Source organism: Fringilla coelebs, assembly GCF_963513975.1.
Source record: "Fringilla coelebs genome assembly, chromosome: 3".
Classification (NCBI taxonomy): Eukaryota; Metazoa; Chordata; class Aves; order Passeriformes; family Fringillidae; genus Fringilla; species Fringilla coelebs.
The window spans coordinates 82,695,044-82,715,686 of record NC_140030.1 but is presented as its reverse complement, the minus strand read 5'-3'; the positions used below and the strand labels follow the sequence as shown (position 1 = coordinate 82,715,686).

At 35.0% G+C, this 20,643-nt stretch overlaps 1 protein-coding gene across 9 annotated transcripts in view; it reads right to left on the bottom strand.

Annotated features, from left to right (window-relative positions):
* The window catches only part of CEP170 (centrosomal protein 170), a 95,532-nt gene that overhangs the window by 53,219 nt on the left and 21,670 nt on the right, over window positions 1-20,643 (bottom strand). For all 9 annotated transcript variants that reach the window (XR_014616057.1, XM_084203339.1, XM_084203340.1 and 6 more), the window contains exons 2-7: window positions 18,034-18,179; window positions 13,098-13,187; window positions 9,159-9,237; window positions 8,531-8,589; window positions 8,252-8,414; window positions 5,480-5,614 (exon numbers count right to left, since the gene is read on the bottom strand). Coding sequence is in view for 8 of the 9 variants with exons in the window: in XM_084203339.1 (XP_084059465.1) it covers window positions 5,480-5,614; window positions 8,252-8,414; window positions 8,531-8,589; window positions 9,159-9,237; window positions 13,098-13,187; window positions 18,034-18,138 (631 nt within the window). In the remaining variant the exon portion in view is untranslated. The remainder of the gene's footprint in view (window positions 1-5,479; window positions 5,615-8,251; window positions 8,415-8,530; window positions 8,590-9,158; window positions 9,238-13,097; window positions 13,188-18,033; window positions 18,180-20,643) is intronic.

Sequence of the window (20,643 nt, the reverse complement as noted above, 5' to 3'; positions counted from 1 at the left end):
AGTTTAAAAGTACAGAAGTACTTTTTTAGTAGACAGCATCGCATTTTTAGGAACATTAATAGCATCTGAATTTATTAGAATAAGAAATAGAAAATTATGAAGCAAAAAATTGATATAGATCCTGATCTGAACCACCCTTCAATATTTTTCTCACAAACTCAAAATGCAAGTCCTTACAGCTTTCTAAATATTACAAAGAGTGATCCATAAAACAGCCTTAACTTTGAAATCTTACTATAAAAAGTCATCTGCCAAGATGAAGGAAATTAGATATCAGACTAAATACAGACACCTTGAAGAGAAAACCTTCAAGCAAATCCTGAAGATAGTGGTTGTCCCTGCTCTATAACCAGAGCTCTATAACCAGAGCAAGCAGAGTATATGTACAGCAATAAAGGCAATTGCAAGCGAGTTTTGGGAAAGAGAGGGGTAGGTTGTGAACACCAATCTCTTCAGGGACTGAAGGGATTGCTTAACTGGCAAGACTAAAAGGAAAGGGTCAGAAAAAATAGCAGGATTATCTGTAGAAAGGGAGCTCACTCTTCAAAGACCCTGAGTGACAAAAGACATCTCAGCAACTGTTTTTATAAGGCAAGCAAGGAAGCAATAATTATCACTACCCAGGTGTAGTGATAATAGTATTGAAACAAGTCTAGGAGAGGGTAGGAGGGAAACTATGGAATTTTTGGGAAAGCACAGGCTTAACCAAAGGGAGATTCACAGACATCCTTTACTAGGGCACATGTCTTGTGAGGAATACTGTAGGAGCTGGGTTTGCTTAGTCTGGAAGAGAGTAAGCTCAGGTAGGATCTCATCACTCTCTACAACGGCCTGGAAGGAGCCTGTAGTGAGGTGGGGCTGGTTTCTTCTACAGTGCCTGCAGCGAGAGGACCAGAAGAAATGAGACAAGGCAAATTCAGACTAGACACCAGAAAAAAAATTTTTCACTGCCAGGGTGGTCAGGCATTGGATAGATTGCCCAGGGATATGGTAGAGCCATCATCCCTGGAGGCGTGCAAGAGGCATCTGGATGTGGGCCTGGGTGATGGTTTATTGGTTTAAGGGTGACAGTGCTGGGTGGATGGTTCAACTGGATGATCTTGAAAGTATCTTCCAACCTCAGTGATTTCTATTCTATTCTATTCTATTCTATTCTAGTCTATTCTAGTCTATTCTAGTCTAGTCTAGTCTATTCAGATATGACCATTGGAAATGCAACATTCACTTTGAGACGTTAGCAGAATCAATTACCCTTTCTAGGACTTTCTGGGGTTTTTTTAAGTCTTATTTTTCAAGTTACACACACAAGTAGTCAGAATTTTAACATTTTACTTGCTACCTGGACAAGAAAAATCATAGGTGTCGGTGCTATTCAGATGTGCAAAAAACTGCCTCTATATATTAATATATCATCATCTGCAATGACAGGAAATATCAGAAAATATTTTGCACAATGTCAGATTTTTAGTAATTCTCTATTCTTTCTGCCTTAAAAATACAATTTTAAAAATGAAATTTGCAAAAGAAAATTATCTGGAATTTACAAAGTACTTCCTGTAAAAAAAATTCTGTAAACCTGAACCAATATATTTATTTGCAGTAGGTATAAGAAACATCCAAAATATAATATTTACACAATACCCCAAAATATTTTTAATGTTAGCTTTATATTTGGCACTGTGTAATGGTATGTGCAATAAAAGAAGCTGAAGTTAGTGTTTTCAAATATTTAATAGAATTTCTTTTTTTTCCTTCCTCTTTCTCTTCATATTCCTACTTTTTATTTCCCTCTTACATTTTTGTTTTTTGGGGGTTTTTTGCTTTGCAGCTGAAGTAAACTTTTCATTTTTTATATAAAGATAAGATTTCAATAAATACATATGATTCACCTAGTATTGAATATGAAGATTTTGTCTTTTAATGCTTTCATAACCAGTCTTATGAAAAAATATCAGAATTGCTCTTTCAAAATAGAAATACAAACCAGCACTGTATATAAATCCCCATCTCTCATAATAAATCATTTAACTACCAGCCTTAAAGGAGTTCAAGTGAAAAAAAGGACAAAACTAATCTTCCTTAAATATATTGCTGTGATGGGTCTTTAGAGTTCTGTAAGCTCTCCATGACATACTGTGCACATTTGCTGCTAGAGCTTTGCAAAGCAAGCAACACTTGCACATATTAAATGACAAAACTCATCAAAATTCTAGAACAAACTTCTAGGAACTTAACTACTAATGCTGCTGGTTAAGCATCAAACCTTGCAATGTGTGTAAACTCCTACACACACTGACTACACTGGTATTTCTCAAATAACTGTCAGCCTCCTTTACCTGAAAATGACAATGTTCCTTAAGTGCAAGGAATGTTTAATCTGACATATTCTTATGCAATGCTGGAATTAAAATTCATGCCAAGGGGAAAGAATTACTTCAGATTCCTGAAGTCTTCTTAAAAACTTATTTCTGTCTTTTCTTAGATTTCTGGTAAAGGCATTAATGACATAAAATTCTACAACTGCAAGTAAGATCAGCAGAAAATGCAGTTTTCTTTATCCCAGGAAGTGAGAGTGTAACATATGGCAGTAATAATAATTACACACCCAATAAACCTGCCAATAACATGGACATTTAACAGCTGCAGCAGAAAGTAATGCCAGAGGTGTACAAATAACTGCTCATTTTAATAGACTAGTAGATCTATGGATCATTGAATTAGAGCATTACATATGTCTTAAAAACGTAGAAAGGATTTTTTTTTCCAAGTTTTCCAGGCTATTCTGCTCTGTTTATAAATAACTTTCATTAGTGAATTTCTATTGTGATAGAAATACAGTAACATCGGAATAATCTTATTAACTTGAGACTGTAAAGAGTAATTGTCTATAGTTGGCTTAACAGAAATAAATCTCCCACTTCAATCTCCTCATTAAACCTTTCCCCATCTCTTAGAATTCAAGTCTTCTTCTCTATTCAATAAATAATCATGTAATAAATCATTAAAGCATGACACAGACTTTTAATAGGATTACTTTGTTAAAATGTTATCTGATTTATCGATTTGGTTTAAGAATTTACCTGTAAATTACTTTTAGGCAGTTTATATTAAAAAGCATGTCCCAGATCAGTGTTTTAAACATTTAATACAATTTAACCCATGAAAGAATAATTAGCTGCACCAATCTTGAATATTTTTTAATAGTTTGCTTATATTTTAAAAATATCCAAGCATGACAATTTTCTGAAGGTTCTAATTTTCTTTCATACAAGTGTGTCTTTATATTGATTTCCTAAAATTATATTCATCTATATTATAAAACCTAAATGCTTGAAGAAAATACATAACAAATTGGTGAAAAGAAGTTCAACTTTTCATAGAATATAACTGTGGGCCAAAGCAGCCCAAAAATCTTATGATTTTATAATTGCATGAAAACATTCAGAATGTCTTTTGCACAACTCTACACAGACACAGTGTTCTGAGACTGCTGAAGTGTCCATAGAAGCAAATGTCAACTCTTATATGGTTTGTCTTCTCAGACTCTCTGCCAACGCTACTAAAAATTATCTCCAACAGTCAAAAACCAGAGCAGCAGAACATACAGTGAATGTCTGCTCAGAGATTAGGTGATCATGAGAAATAAATCATTTCTGTATACACAGGATTTTAATTCTACATCCTCACAAATGACATGGTCCTGCAAAAATGTCAAGTTTTGGATTTTTCTCTGCAGTGCCTTCCTTTCACATAGGCTTGTGTTTAGTATGTGCTTTTTCAAACTGAATTCCATTCTTGCAGGTTTATGAGTCTTTAAGTTTGAGGAAATAAAAGCAACTCTTACACTCTTATTAGATCAATACTATTCATAGGAGATACATTTATGGCTGAACAAAAGAAACACAAATAAAATGGATTGCTAATTTTTTTTTTAATTTGGGGCCAAAGCCTTCTTGTATTTACCAAGAAGGCTTTGGCCCCAAACTTAGTTTTTATATAGTATATATATGGAAAACAAACAAACAAATTTAAATAATTTAGAAAATATTAATCTCTTTTCTCTAGTCATCATTTACTTTATGATAACTTCACTAAGCCAATCATGTCAAAAATATCCCCGTTACTGAAGTTCAGTCTAGAACAAACTTATTTTTGTCCACTACTGAAACAGATGGCATCTCCATGATTAGTTTGAGTGAAAGTTGGAATCTTATCTTTCTTGGAGCTCAGGAACTAAGATAGAAGCACTGATCACTTGTTGAAAAATCTCTTGATAAAATGAATACAAGAGCATGTAAACTATTTGATGCAATTTGATGCTTCTGAAAAAGCAATCTAAAATTACACTAAATAGAAGCTGCATCTTGTATCACCTTGTTAATGGCATAGCATTGCATCAAAAACAGACTTCAGTATATCACTTTTCAATAATCCTATATTTAATGAGTGAAAACTAGCTTATATGTTTTTATCTGGTTTCTTTATAATAGTCCAAATCTTAACAGACTTACTCTACTGCCTGAATGATGACAACTTTAAAATAATATGAAAGAGGTCATTAAAAAGGCCATGGTAAAAAGTTAATTTCAAAGATCTTGTCTTCACTACACTGAAGTGTTCATTTAGTTTGATTTACACATTTTTAGACTTCACTCCAGCTCCTGCGAAATATGATTCATGTTAACTAAGGGAAGTACTTTGACAGGAAAAGAGAAACTCTGACATCAATTAAAGTCCTTTAAAAAATTGCAAATTTATATCTGTTGGACATTAAATGAGTGTCTAAAGTGCTAAATAAACATGTTTGAATTTCGTCCTAACTTGAATAAGTTTTAAGTTCCTGTCTTTATTAGAATAGCAGGCACTTTATTTATATGCCTGGTGATAGATATAAAAGCCTAATTATAGGTACTGAGATTGAAGTTCTGGCAATACACACTGTGTCTAGACAAGCTAACTAATAAAAAGGTCTGTATTATAGGGGAATAAACATTACCAGTTTAACTTTAGATTACACAAATCTTTACTTCAAGAACTATGACATGCAATTCCCACTAATACAGCATTATTGAATTACAGAAGAGACTGCTTCTCTAGTACAGATAACCTTATATAGCTAAAAGTCAGACACAAATGTAAAAAAACACAATTTATTTACAGAAATTATTAAAAAAAATACTCCTATGTATATAAAAGGACAGATATGGATTAAACTGAAAAAAAGGACACAAAAGTTATTTGCTATACTTACTGATAGAAAATCTTGTAATATACTAGAAAACTGACACATTATATGTGAAACTGATCACTGTAAATGCACAGTTTCTCACAAAAATATATTATTCAACTACCTTACCTTTTAATAGGCTTTCATCTATGCAAACTGTGAAACTTCCAAACATCTGTTTAGTTCCCTATTTAAGAACACATGCAGTTCAGTAAAGAGGGAAAAAAACCAAAAATAAGACAACACACTTACCTGAAGCCCCTGTCTCAGGCATTTTTTCTTCATGCTTGCTATCTGCCTTACAACCACCTTTTTCATCAGCTTCATCTTCACCCCACCAGGCTGGCTGACCATACAAAGGTGTCCCACGAGGCATGGCAGAAATATCTATAAAGTCAGCCCAAAGCAGAAGAAATAACTTTTCTGTTCAGCTGTGATATTTAGGTTAAAATCACATGAAGAGAAAGTAATTTGCTTGGATCATTTCTCCGGGAAGCTGAAGTGAAATGGTTGCATGCATTTGCCTAAATACAAAACAAACTTGGAGGCCAGACAACTGATCTGGGTTCTAAATATAAAAGCTTACTAATGACCTGATCAAAACTTCTGGCACCAATGTTTACACAAAGGCAGCCACCATCTCTTATTGTTACCCTGATATATCGGTAAATATTATTTCTTCTTTCAGTTTGAAGTCATCAAGACAGCAGAACATTCCTAGAAACTGTTTGCTGCTATTTCTGTGAGAAGATTCTCATTCTTACCCACATTGACCTTTCAATGAAATCTGAACTCACTGCATGAAAAACTGATCAAATTTTGCAATGCTGCCAAGGTTCCAAATCGCTGACAGCTACTACAGAGTGCTGAAAGTTACCTTGTGTGTAAAACATTACTGAGCACAATCAATTTTACAGGTTGGGGTTTTTTTAAAGGCATCAGTTAAATTATAGTACAATTAAAAGTGCTATACACATGGTTAAATATATTTAAATACAAAAACTAAGTAAGAAAAAAAACACTGATATAATTGAGATTTCTAACCTGATGATAAATTGGCTGGGTTAGGTTTGATCTCATCTTTGGGACAAATACTTCACTCTACAGAGATTTAGCTATTCTAGTGTCATACAGATGTTCTGAATGTATTTGAAAGAGTCTTTATATAATAAAACATCATATATTAAAATCTATCTTAGCAGCTTGTCTGTTACTTTTCTGATTAGGAATATCAACATTTTTCAGTATTTTATACACTTGCATTCCAAAAATGCTTTCATAGCCATGCCAAAGGTTCCAACATGATTTTAAGACATTAAGTACTTCCTTTTTACACAGCATTATGCCTTAAGTCAATATTATTTAAAAAAAACCAAACTTGATAGTTACACAGAGAATTTGTGGATGCCCCATCCCTGAAGTGTTCCAGGATATGCTGGATGAGGTTTTGAGCAACCTGGTCTGGTGAAGGGTGTCCCTGGCCATGGCAAGGGGGTGCAACCTAAGTGACGTTTAAGCTCTGTTCCAACCCAAACCATCCCATAATTCTATTCCTGTGCACTGAATTAGCAAGAATGAGCATTTATATAGCAACAATGAGAGGATCAATCCTCAAAAAACTTCTGAGAGTTGCACTCAAATATAAATCCCTATCCTTGACTATTATTTTTGGAATACTGAAAAGAAAAACAGAAGGTGAGGATAAAACCCTCCAACTGTGCTACTTTATGTACCCTGAACAAGATGCTGGATTAGACAACAAAACAAACAGGTTAATTAGATATACCACAGAATCCTGTACGTAGGGACGGGAATTCTTTGGAGTCTCCTGGAAGAATAGATGAAACCTAAACCAAACTGTTGAGCATTGATCAGGTTAGAAATCAGACCTATACAGTTCCATATTAAGGAAACAACAATACCTGATCCCTTTCTCATTCTCTTGGTTATATCCACTACCCTTCAGCAAGCCTCATGCTGAAGTTCATCAGAGGATGGTTTGGGTTAGAAGGGACCTGCCATGGGCAGAAACATCTTTTGCCAGACCAGTTTGCTAAAAGTCTTGAATACCTCCAGGGATGGGACGTGCACAAACTCTCTGGACAACCTGTTCAAGTGGCTCACTACTCTCACAGAAAAAATTTCTCCCGAACATCTAATCAAAATCTGTCCTCTCTCACTTTAAAACCATCGAACCTAGTCTTTTATAATTAGCTGCCTGTGTAAAATACACTCTCCCTTTTTTTTACCAGCTTCCTTCAGGTACTGAAAGGCTGCTATAAGGTCTCCCTGGAGCCTTTCCTTCTCTAGGCTGAACAACTTCATCTCACAGCCTGTGTGCTCCAGCCCCCTGCTGATCTTTCTGGCTCTCCTCTGGCCTCACTCCAACAGGTCCAAACCCTTTGTGTGGGGTGTGGGCAGCACACCCCACACAAAGTTAAGACAACCACAGCAGAGCCACCATGACACATTAAACAAATACGAATGATGGTGTAGAAACAAGCCTGAAACTACAATACCTACAAATGTTTAAACGACAATAGAACACTGAGGTTATATCCTGACAGAACAAGCAAAGAATGCTAGGAACTGCAAAACACAAACAGAACTCTCACCCATTTAAAGGGGAAAAAACCCCAAACCAACCAAAAGAAAAATAGTGCACTTGGTAATGGTAGTGGTAAAAAGCACAAACTGTTTCTGAACAAATACTTTCATTTAAACTTAAAAAAAAAATAGCAATTTTCTGCCATAAACACTACAAATTTGTTATTTGGGCAAAGAGACATGCAAAAATATCACAAATGCCAATCAAATCACTCTTTAAAATGTTCTTAACATGTGGATGTTACCGCAAAAAAGTTAGAAATTAACTGCCAAAAATATTATTTACATCTAAACTATGGTTAAATGTTCATATATGTGAAATTCTTACTGTCTGTAGAATTTCACAATCATCCAACTGAAGCAAATTAACATCCTTTCCAAGTTTTTGTGCTTCTGCAACAAAAAAATGAACCTTACCCACTGATTTTTCTTCAGATTTCAGTGCTTCTGTAGTTTTGTGGTGGACTTCAGCTGTGGAGTCTGCTGCCTTGGACTCTGAACTTTTGGAGCTGCTTTGTTTCGATCCTTCTGCCTCTGAAGATTTTTGGGATAACTGGAGTTGGCTTGAGAATTTTTCATGCTACATGACATTAAATAGAGAATAAAACACAAACCCTCAAAGAGTGGGAAAAAACCTCTCTATGTCATAATAACTGTACAATGACAAAAAAATATCCATGAACTGGACACTGTTACCTTAAGTGCTTCTTCAGGGACTCTCATCTCTCCCCTGACCACAGTAAAAAGATTAGTATGTGGGAAATGATAAGGAAAATACTGAAAAAAATCTGAATTCACAAGAGGATTTTACAGAAAAGTAACAACTGTGCAGCCTATTATGCCACTAGAATGGTGACAGCTTTCAAAATATGTCACTGTTGGGATACTGTGCACTGTCATAATCATCAAAGCAAATGAAGTTATTTGCTATATGTATACAGAACATTGAGTGGATACCTTAGTGTTTTATTATTAAAAGTAATTTTTTTTCATTCAGTAGTTTTCTGAATATTTAATTGTAATCTTATCTGCTGGTATACAACTGTATACGATACAAATATTTATGTATGTGCCTCAAAGAAAAGTAGAAATTTGTGCAACACAGAAGATACACATTATATTCTAAATCATAATTGAAAGTTGAGGTTTCTTGCAGTAAGACAAAGAAATGTAGTTTATCAGTAGTTCAGACTAAGGCAGAATATCCTAAACCCTGAGATCTTCTCTAATATAGGCATTTTTTGTAACAATGAGAACACTTAACATAACCATACTTCTAACAAGACAAGTGCATCCTGACACTGAATTTTTATGGCAAGGATATCATAACCAAATCTCAATTTATCTTCTAACTTCAGAGTGATGTATGTCTGTTCTGGAATCCTCACATCATTCACAAATGTCTGCAGAAACAAATGAGGAGAGAAAGAATTACCATTAAATTCCAAAACAACAAAATTAAATAATTCGATAAGAAAGTCTTCAGCACCACAAATTTTCTACTAGTGATGCACAAGGAAACTATAAGCTCAAATTGCCAGCTGTTTAACAAACCATGTCAAAAGGAAGGTAAAACACCAGTTGATTACCAAGATGCACACTGGCCTTGAAAAATTCCTTGCACGTTTCATCTTGTTAGCAATATTCATGGAAGTGTTGATTAATGTTCCCTTGAATTAGCACCTCCACTAATTATTTTTCTTGTAGTTTGCTTTTTTTCAATCCAAATTACATGTCAGAATTGACTTATCATCGTATTTGTACAGCATTTTGCATTGGATATGAGAGAACTGAGGCAGTTTATTTCTAATAATTGTCAAAGGACTTAAGAAAACGTGAACCAAGTTTGTGCATCTGAGTAACACCAAAAATCAGTGGTAAGAGTTAAGTATATTGCAATCCTACAGGATCATCCTACTTCTAACTTAAAACTTCTACAACATGTACATGTTTCTAAAGAAAGAAACAGTTGAAATATGCCATTTCATAAGCACTCAAGTTGGAAAAACCTGAATAATTAAATAAGCCAAAAATCCAAATATTTGAATGGTTGTATTGCTCATGAGTCTAGTATTAAATGAACTGTGGTTAGAGAGAAACAATCTCCTTCCCCAAAATAGCAAGAGGATGTTCCATTTAATTTTCTTTTTCTAAAGGAAAAGAATGTTTATTTTATTATTTTAAAAATGTTTACCTACTTCATAGAAAATATCTTCCATGGGAAATAAGAACAAAAGGTACAACTATTCAGTGGTTTGTAAGCATGAAACTTTCAGTAATATTTCAGGTATATTTATTGCACTTTGACATTTGGAGAGTTTATACTAAAACATCTGTGAAAACTATCCTCAAGGCACTCTGAATTTCAGTGAACCTACAAAATTTAGGGCACCTTGCAGACATCTATGTCTTTATGTATGTATGCATGTTTCCTCCCAGGTCAGAGTTCTGAAATTCATGTGCACACACAGCACACCCAATGCAGAGCACTCCAAAGGCTGTGTGTGACCCGTGTGTGCAGTCTACTGACAGCCTCATGTTCAGGACTGAAGTGACAGCATAAAACAACCAAGTCTTAGTTACTCTGCCACTGGAGCTTTAAAATCTCATCACATGCTTTGGGATGCCAGACAAAGCTAGCTTGAAAAGCTAGTTATTCTGTAAATAAAGAATCATTTGCCCCTTTAAAGCACTCCATTCACGTGATTTCTAAAGTTTATTCTTCAAATAATGAGAATCAACTGTCGTTAAGCCTTCATAAAGTTTGCTAAGCTTTTCAGAATCCAGTCCTGAAACATCAGTGTGAAAGGACTTTGCTATCCTGTAAACATTCCTGAAAAGAACGTTACTCAAAAGGGCCATGGATGGTTAGTACTGCTTCAGGTATGTTTTTGAGTTCACAAGTCAAAGGAGAAAGTATAGCTGAATTCTACTGATACTAGGGAAATAGCAATTACATACTGGCAACTGCACACATTTGCTTCAGAAAAAAGAAATTCCTTCATCTTTTTTGCATGGAAAAAAAAAAAGAAAAACAGGAGTGTCCAGAATGAGCCACAACAAACTATCAGAAATACAATTTTACCTAATGAAAAGCCAATTAAAATTTACTTTTCCCTTTTTTTTTTCAAATCTAGATGTCCAGGATAAAGACTTCTAGATTTAGAAGTCCACGAAAAAGACTCCTGTAACCTTTTCACTGAACTGAGTGTGACTCAACCATACATATAAAAATATTCAGGCATTAGGGCATCTGGTGCAATCATAGTTCAGCTTGTGAAAATATAACACTCAGAACACTCAAAACCAAAATACTGGTATTAGCCACCTCCCCTTAAACTCTGAATTATCATGTGTGGTTGAAGTGAATTATACCAGGAATGGAGTGATCCTTTATACTAAGAAAAGTATGTATCTGTTCTCAAAAGAGATGGGACCAACTGGAGACACACAAAATAAATTTTTCAATGAAGTATGCAAAATAAGACAAGGTAGCAGCTGCTGGAGCACTAGAAGAGGCACTTTGCTGCAAGAGAGGTGGTGTTTTCAGTGGAAACAGCAGCTAGACTAGAAGAATTATTACCTAGTTCACCATATGGTACTGAATCATTGTTCTGCCACATAAGTAAGTATGGTGTTACAAAAAAAAAAAGTGTTTTCTCCATTAACCTGAAACCAGGTAAGCAGAGGTATGAAAGAAAAGCACAGTGGGAAAGTGATAGTAAGGAAAACACTGTGATGACAAAGAGGAAGGACTGAACTCCTGAGGCTTAATATTCCTTGTCCCAAAACAGTGGGAAGAAAGAGTTCCTTTGATGTCTCTGAGTAAACAGCTCTAAAGCAACTGAAGCTTCACCTCAAACTTGAGAATGAATTAGATCAAGTGAAGCAAATCACTGAAAGCTCTTTATCAGAGGCAAAAAATGAGTTGAATGAAGACCTTTTAACATATATTTCTAAGAGCTTTAAACATATATTTCTATTCAATTCCAGTTTTGTGACAAGGCAACAAAAATCTGAAGGTATGCCTACTGACTACAGGAGCTACACAACTAGGGAATAAAATCAAATGTCTCAGCAAAAAAATTCTATGTGCTGAACTTATTTTTGATCACTGCCTTGAAACAGCACACCAACTTTGAAAATACAGGGGTATATTAAATATTTAAGGACCAAAGTCCTCGTATGTCTACAACTGTTCAAAGGATATAGCCCTTCAATGGTTTCACATGGAGTTGAGAATGACTCTTTGGAAGGCTGAGTTAGTTACCTTAAAATACAGAAAAACTAATAGAGACAGTGACAGAGTTTTATTTCGAAATGCACTTCAAGATCAAAAGGTAGTAACTTGAGAGTTCATCTTCTATTTATTTAAGCACTCCACAAAACTTTTCACTATCAGTAGCTTTCTAAGTAATATTCAGACAGGCAGTCACAGATGAACTCATGATATTATTCTGTACATATTCACAACAGAACCAAACATTTAACGTTACAAAATAACAACCATAACAAGTGCACATATACAGGTCATAAAGAAGTATCCAAAGGGCTACAAAATTATGAAAATGTTACTATGTTTTTAATAATTTGCTATATATCAAAAATTTTTTTTAAAAAATTATGCTTAGCTAGAATTCTGAATATGCACTTCCTAGAAAAGCCTTAAAATATAAAATGTCATCTGAAACCTTACATTTCCCATAAGTTTGTATTTCTCTTGTATTAGTTTGCAATTACTTGACACCAATTATTCATAGATATTTTTAATAAAGATGATTCTGAAAAACTAAATGCAAATACATGCTTATTGCATAATTATTTCTTTCCACATATGTACAGTGGAAATACAGTTTAACATTCTTTTCTCTATTGTAACAGAAGAAAAAGGAATAGCATGTGAAATAAAATCTATATCATAATAGCACATTTTAGAGATTGAAATATGTCAGGGCTTTTAGATATTATAGTCAAGATTCTTTTTTTTTTTTAATTCTGAAATACATAAGTTTAACACACTCCTTCCTATTGTTCTGAGCTTTTCCTATTGCCAAAACCCTCTTATTACTGGAATTTACAGCAGCCCTTTATAAAACACGCTGTGGAAAACCCCTGCAAAGACTACACTTTCCTTTTGAATGTTCCCCAATTTCCAGACTTACATTAAAAAGGTATTAATGTACAATTTATAATGACTCAAAGAAATCCCAAAACAAAGATACAGAACACTATGGAGAGCTATCTATTTCTGATGTTAACTTACCCCATTCAAGCTGCCCAAATCCTTCACCAAGTGTTCATCTGTAGAGGCATCATAGTTGAGTACAGCATGTTGCTTGTCTACACTCCGTGACTAAAATATATTAAAGAAAATAAAATAAGGTATTTGAAAACCACAAGAGGTAGTTATGGCTATTTCTTAGAGCAGTGTGATTATTCTATGCTACATAGCACATTTATTCAAATTATATAAAAAAGATAATCCCACATACAAAAACGATAATATCTAACCCAACTCCAGGTACCCATAGCAGAATCCTAAATTTAATTCAAAATAATTATTTTCTTAATGTTTCCCTAAATATGATAAGTCAGATCCAGATATACCTCATCCAAAGGTTGGTTTGTTTTTGGTTTTTTTCAGTCTAGGATCACTGATGTTTAATATTATCATCTGCACTTTATTTCTTACACTCTTTCTCTCCCCCCTTAATTACATGCATCTTTCAAGACATGACTATGATTCCGGGGTGCTGTTGTTCTCTCTCAAACTCACCATTTCCTGTCATGCATCTGGGATAATTACTGCAATATACAAGCATTCCAAGTGTTTCTCCTTGATCTCAATTTCCTGAACCAATTAGCTAAAGCCTCTTCACTAAATGTCTGAGCAGTTCCTGAATTACTATTCCCATCAGTTCTGACTTTCTCAGTCCTTCCTTAAGCACTTCAGTATCCATTTATTTTTTTTCATGAATACATTATTTCACATACAAACATCACCATACAGATGAGGAACAAGCCTGGCTACTATTTCATCCAAGAACAGCAGCTCCCTAACAGCCAAGTCCCTCTTTCAGCACTCGCTCCTTGCCAAGTGTTTGCAGCCTGAGGTGCTGATGGCAAGCAAGGGAGATGGGGCTGGATGTGTCTCCTTCATACATGCATATGGTCAGCACCTGGACATCTTCAAGAGCTCCCAAGAGAATGGAGATCACAGCTCATCCTCTCCATCAGCCCACACTTGATCTTATGTTTGCTCTTAATTCTGCTCGTGCACTGTCACAACATGACTGCATAGCAGCAGATTCCTTCCACCAGCATAGCTCCTAATTTCAGGTTTGCATCTTCTATCCTCGCTACTCAACTCATTTTTCAGGACTGTATTGCACAGAGAATGGTACATTCTGTCTGAGACTTCCATGACTTCTGTGTACCAGCATTTGTGGTCTGTCAGTTCTAGGAGTCCTGCCTTACCAAGTGCACTGGCCAGTGCAAGGCATCAGAACACACAACCACTACTCCTAAGAAAATGTTTTCTCTTATTGTAATCCCAGAGTTATCACCTCACTCCTTCCCCATTTCTTGAGTCTTGCTACTATTATTTTCCTTATTTTCTATTTACTTTCTCATTCTTCCCATCCATTTAATCTCATGACTGCTTCGCTTTCTCCCCAAAGTAAGATCACTGTTCTTCTGCTTATACTTACTATTTTATGTTTAGACTTTTTATTTTGCTCTGCATTTTTGAGGGGTATAATGGGAGCGGCAGGATATCAAAGTGGAGAATAAGGAAGAGACAGACAAATGAACAAGTTCCCTGCCAATATAAGCTGCACTAACATACTACATCAGTTAAGTGCTTTTAATGGCAGATGAAGACACAGCAACACGGTTCATTTTCTACTAACTTAGTAACCTTTCAAGTGAAAACAATCTCAATACATTGAAATTCATTGATGTGCATGTTCTGCTGAGCCTACAATATCAAGCACACATTACATTTTTCCCCACTCAAGTGGAACCACTGCAACAAGAATTACCCTATTTTTACCTAAGCTATTGAAAAAAAATTTGACCTTCTGTCAATGTTGTTATTCAAATACATACTGTATTATTAAAATTTTATTTAATTATCTTTACGTGCTACATCCTATTAAAAATAAGTTAAAACAGAAAGGACATGAAAAAATCCTCAAAGCATCATGATACTGTGTCACATCATCTGAAATGCTAAGAATGATTACTCAAGTCTGTGGTTTTTACAGAAACACTTGGAATTCTGCAGAACTTCTCAGTTCTCCTCAGGTTCAAATTACTTACAGATAATTGGACTTTTTATTAGTTTCAACTGACCTCTGCAGGTGCAAAGACAGTGCAAGTCTTTTGAATGCCTTTTTTCTTTTGACTGCTATTGCAGCCTTCCATTCACATTTAAGGGCTTTTAAAATTCCTTCTTGTAAGACTATGGTGCCCTGGCTGGCAGCTAAATGCCACACAGCTGCTCACCCACTCTCCGCTGCCCCAGCGGGATGTGGGATAGAACAGGAAGAGCAAAAGGAAAGAACTCATGGTCAAGTTTCAGCAGCAAAGAGGAAGAAGGAAGAAGAAGTAAAACAAATCAAGTGATGAGAAGGCAATCACTTCCCACCTAACACAAGCAGCGCAGTACCCAGACAGTCTTTGAGTAGTGGGTATCTTCCTCAAAGCCCCTCTCTCAGATTTCACTGCCAAGCACAACACATTATTTGTCACAGAATATCTCTTTGGTCAGTTTGGGTCAGCTGTCCTCATTTGTGCTCCTTCTCCACATTTTGTGCACTCCCCCAGTCAAGTGTGTGTAGGAGGAGCAGAGTGAGAAAGAATGACTTTTTTGAAACTGCACACACACTGTTCAGCAACAGCCAAAAGAGTGGTGTGCTATCAACAGTGTTTTGGTCACAAAGCCAAAACAGTACCATAATGGCTTCTATAAAAAAAACCCTACCAACCAGCCAGACCCAGTACAAAGATTTATATATGTCTGCAGAAATAAGAATGACAGAATAACTGCAGTAAAAGCCAGATGAATATGAAGAGAAAAACTCCATCCTCAGTTAAAATAAATTTGTAACTAGTGTTACTTTAAATAGATACTCTTCAATCCAGATTACTAAGAAAATATTCAGCATACAGAAAATAAATGCATTCTTCTTTGTAAACAATTCTGATATTGTGAATAATGTAGATTTTTCTTCCCGGAGATGATTTCTCCAATAACATTCAAAAAGATTTCTAACCATAAGGTGAAAGAAGGGGGAAATGTAGTATTTATTCACAAGCAGGCTGATACAATGGAACAGTTAGCTAAACAGGAAGACTTTTTGAACATATTTACAAAAAAAGGCAGATCTGTATTACCAGATGTGAACTAAACCTTTTAGAACAACTGGGTTTACAGGTAGAGATCTGAGGTCTAACAAGCATGAAACAGAGTCAAAATTCTTTTCATTAAGACCTTTATAATATGTTTTCTGTCAAGCAATTATGAATAAAAGCATTAAATTCTGCTTTCTTTATCATGCATTGTCCACATGCTTTGCAGTAAGAGAACAACCAAGTTGTCAAGAGTGGAATGGAAGGTCTTGCACAAAGAGCTATACACACAGAACAAGAACACATTATTAGCTTCTCTTTTGGTGGGTTCCTCCCCCTGCAGCACTATGTGGTGCTACAGTCATGCTGGCATGTAGACGTAACATAGCAGCAGGCTAAAAAGAATATTCTTGAAATCCCCATGCCCCTTGATTTTTTTCACTAACTCTGAAGTAAATACACAACAAATAATGTTTGTAAATAACTCAAATCTATTCACAGTATTAATCAAAGAGGCAACTACCTTTGAAGGTGAATTTCTGTAACACAAAAGAATAAATGCTTCACTCTAAAGACTGACCTACTATGGATGGCATAGCAGAGAAGAAAGGAGATGCTCCCTTATTTACAGACAACAGCCCTCTAAAACGGGTTACTAGTAAAAAAAAGCATTTTTGGATTATAAGCTACTGGGCAGGAACCAGTGGGGTGGGGCTTTTTGGTTGCTTTTCTTTTGTTATTGTTTTGGATGTTGGTGGATTTATCTGTGCATATGTTTGTTTGGGTTTCTTTAAATACTTCCCACATAAATTACCAAGACATCATCCTATCTGTTTTTAAAGAGAAATTAAGAGTACTGTCAACTGCCTTCTAATATCATCAATAAAATATCTCAATGCCTTCTGAGGCTGAGAGCCAAATGCAATTTACTAGAGATACTACATTCTGAATAATAAATGTAGGATTACATCTCTAAGCACTTCATTTGCAAGTAAGACTCTAATTTGGCCAATAACGGATGCATACACAACTTTCGGGAACAAAAACTCCAAACCAAATTATTTTATTGAATGGTAGGAAGTGTTGAGAATATTAGTTTTGAAGTTTAATCTTCTTAAGAGCTGTACACAAAACAACAAAAATTTAAGAAGAAATTCCCAAAATACTACCACCAGTCATTAAAAAAAAAAAAATAGAAAAAGGCAGGTCAGAGAACTACAACTTCGATAGGGCAAAGTGCAAGCAATATGGCTACATAACAACACAGCTACACACATGTAAGAGCTCCAAAGAGTCATCCTTAAGTTGAGGAAGTGACTGAAGGATCAAGCTATTTTGACTTGGGTATTTTCAATTCTATTTAAACTGAGTCATTCAACTTCCTCAGAGACAGAGAAATGCTCTTCTCTAGAAATTTCATTTTCCTTTGTACAACACAATCAGGGCATGGGGATAGAATTACATCAAATCATGTGACTAAATTAGATTAGAAGCTGCCAAAAAAAGAAGGCTCCTTTCAAAAGCATCCAGCTCTCTTAACATTATCATCTTTTATGGAACACAGTCTACTTATTTTACTGGTCTTATTGCAAAATGTATTTCATCTTCTATCTTTGCATTCTGCATTTGATTTATATGAAGAAAATGTGATTCTCTGTACCTAAGCAGTAACTGCAGGATTGACCCCAATTAATTTAAACGATTTTTTTTTCTAAAGACACAAAAGATTCTTCAAAACAATTGCTCCCCAACATCTAGGGAATCTTTTTTCAAACAGAATGCATGAAGCTGGTGCATAAAGTTCATGATTTGAGCAGCTGCACATGGAAGGCTGAAGCAATTACCTGTAACATCAGCTCACAGTCATCTCTTCCAACAAAAATCATTTCTCGTGGCAGCCTATGCCGGGTGCCTCCACTGCTCACCAAAAACCAGGATGTTAAGCTCATTTTCTGCTTAGCTGATAAATCCTAGGCAAAGCTACGTCATCCTGCAGTGAGAAAGAAAGAGACAGAGAAATTCATTTTAGTTATTTTTAGCTACAGTTTCTGCTCAGCAAACACTGTGAGCAGAATACAAAAAGCCTCTGAAATACAGCATTCTCAATAGCATGTACTGAATCCAGCAATCACAGGAAGCAGGAGGCTTCAGATTTGCATACTCAGGCTCTGCTCCATGCAACTAGGCAGATTTAATTGGTAACCTTCTGCAAAAGGAACAAACAGCTAGCTAATGCCAAAGTTGTATGTCAAGTTGTCAGAAAGCTTTTAGCATTTGACCACTGATTCTCTAGATAATTGCTACAATAATGCTCCACTATCACAACTAACAAACAGTGTAGCAAACATTCACAAAATACAGCAAGTAACTAGCACGTGTGTCATTACCTTTTCCTGTGACAAAGAACTACCTCATCTGATTTTAAGCTCAAGTCCTCTGTACAGCACCAAATCAAAGGAGCTTTAAATTAATGGAACTTTTGCTTCTTATTTAATCTTAGTTTATCTGGATAAAATATCTATTTTGGAAATTTAACAGTGTGCATTTAGTAATGCAAACAAAGCAGAACAAAATGAACAAATTAGAACAAATTATCAGTAAGTATGAAATCCAAAAGAAGCCTTCCTACAAAACTTTACCATTTTTTATCAATAAAGGGTCCAACATATTCCGTAAAACAGAAGAGAAAACCCATAGCTATTTAAAATGTCATAAAACTGGATGAAATCTTTTACAGAAAACTTCTTCACAAGGTATGATTCACTTGAAACTGGACAAAAATATGATTAAATTTCTCTTCAGAGCAATTCAATGGCTAACAGTTAAAAAAAGCTTTAAGGGTATTCCAAATCTCTCCTAAAGAAAATGCAAGCCAAAGCAATTATTTCATTCATTCATAACCACACTGTATTCATTGAAAGGGAAGCTAAAGAAAATCAAAAGCAAGCCAGCTTTTCTCTCAGTACCAAATAGCTGGCATTTCTCTTCTATTTATATGTCAATTAGCGAATTTCTGCAAGGTTAGCAAATGTACCCTAAGTAGACATAAGTCTGTAGTGGACTTGAGCACACTCTTAAAAAATAATAAGAATCCAGTGAGGTCCTCAAAATGAGGGATAAAATGTAAACACTGAATAAAATGCCAATGCAAGCACTATGCCATCAGACAAACTGCGATCAAGGAGATACCACAAATCAGTAAAATATGTAAAGATAAAGAAGTTTAAATCAAAACATCATGTGACATGACAAAGCAGATTTTTACAAAACAGTGAAAAGATAGTAAAATGTACCAGCAGAGCTGCCAATCTAGTTAAAAAAAAGTAATGCAATTCACATGAATTCACATGGAAGAATTTAGAATGACCTAATGTGCTAAAGAGCTACTGAATAATAAAGTAAATATGCATTGCAACAGTATTCTATAGTAATACTTACAATAGAATTATCTTTCCACAGCTGTATCACAACACATTCAAGTGAAACACATGTCCACTTAATGTTATCTGACTCAACAGAAGCAATACAGCATCTCTAACATATTTTATTCCTAGAAACTAAAAAGACTAAAATTAAATCTACAATAAGAACTTGCTGAAATAAAATTTAAAGTGATGTAGCTGCTAAATACATGCTTTAACAATTAAAGTGGATTATTCAGTGCCTTTGAAGGAAATTAATATTTGTATTTTCAATTTAATCTAGTTTAAAATGACCAAGTAAACTGGGTCAATCAAATGATACTTTTCAGTTCCCTTTAAGACAGGAAAAGGAAGTATCACAAACAGCCAGCCTACATTCCAGCTTTTAACAAGTAAATTAACTGGATGTTTGACAGCAAGCATGCTGTTCAGTATCAGAGCTCCTCATTCTGTTTATACTTTACTACCTTCTAAAATATTCCATCTGTTTATCCTAATTACATTTGCACCATTTGGCCTTCCTGCTCTAATCTGAAATTCATATGAAAGTCTCTGAGATTATATAGAAAAAATTTTAAAATTGAAAAAATTTCTTTGTAAAAACTATGTTGCAGTTTACACAGGTAGACTGACTGTAAAAGAGGAAAACTATTTTTATTTATAAAACAGACAAGTAGGTCAGCAACTAGAGGTAGGGAAAAATAAACCAACACTCCAAACTTCCTACAAATGATAAAGCCTGACAACAAACAGATTAAATTAAGCTATGTGAAATAATTTTTAAAAATGCATTATACAAAGCAATCACTGCCACACAGCTTGGCAGCACATTTGTAGTTAAAAGTCCATCACGAGTTCTATCGAACTTAATAATGTTGTTCTTTTGAAACAGTTGCTGTCTCAACAGCAAGAAACCATCAACCTAGATACATATTTTATTTTAAAGCATTCTTTAGAATAAACCAATGCCTTTGATCTGAGCTATGCTGGAATCTGCATAGCAAAACTGGCTGAAAAGAGGATCCAGTAGCA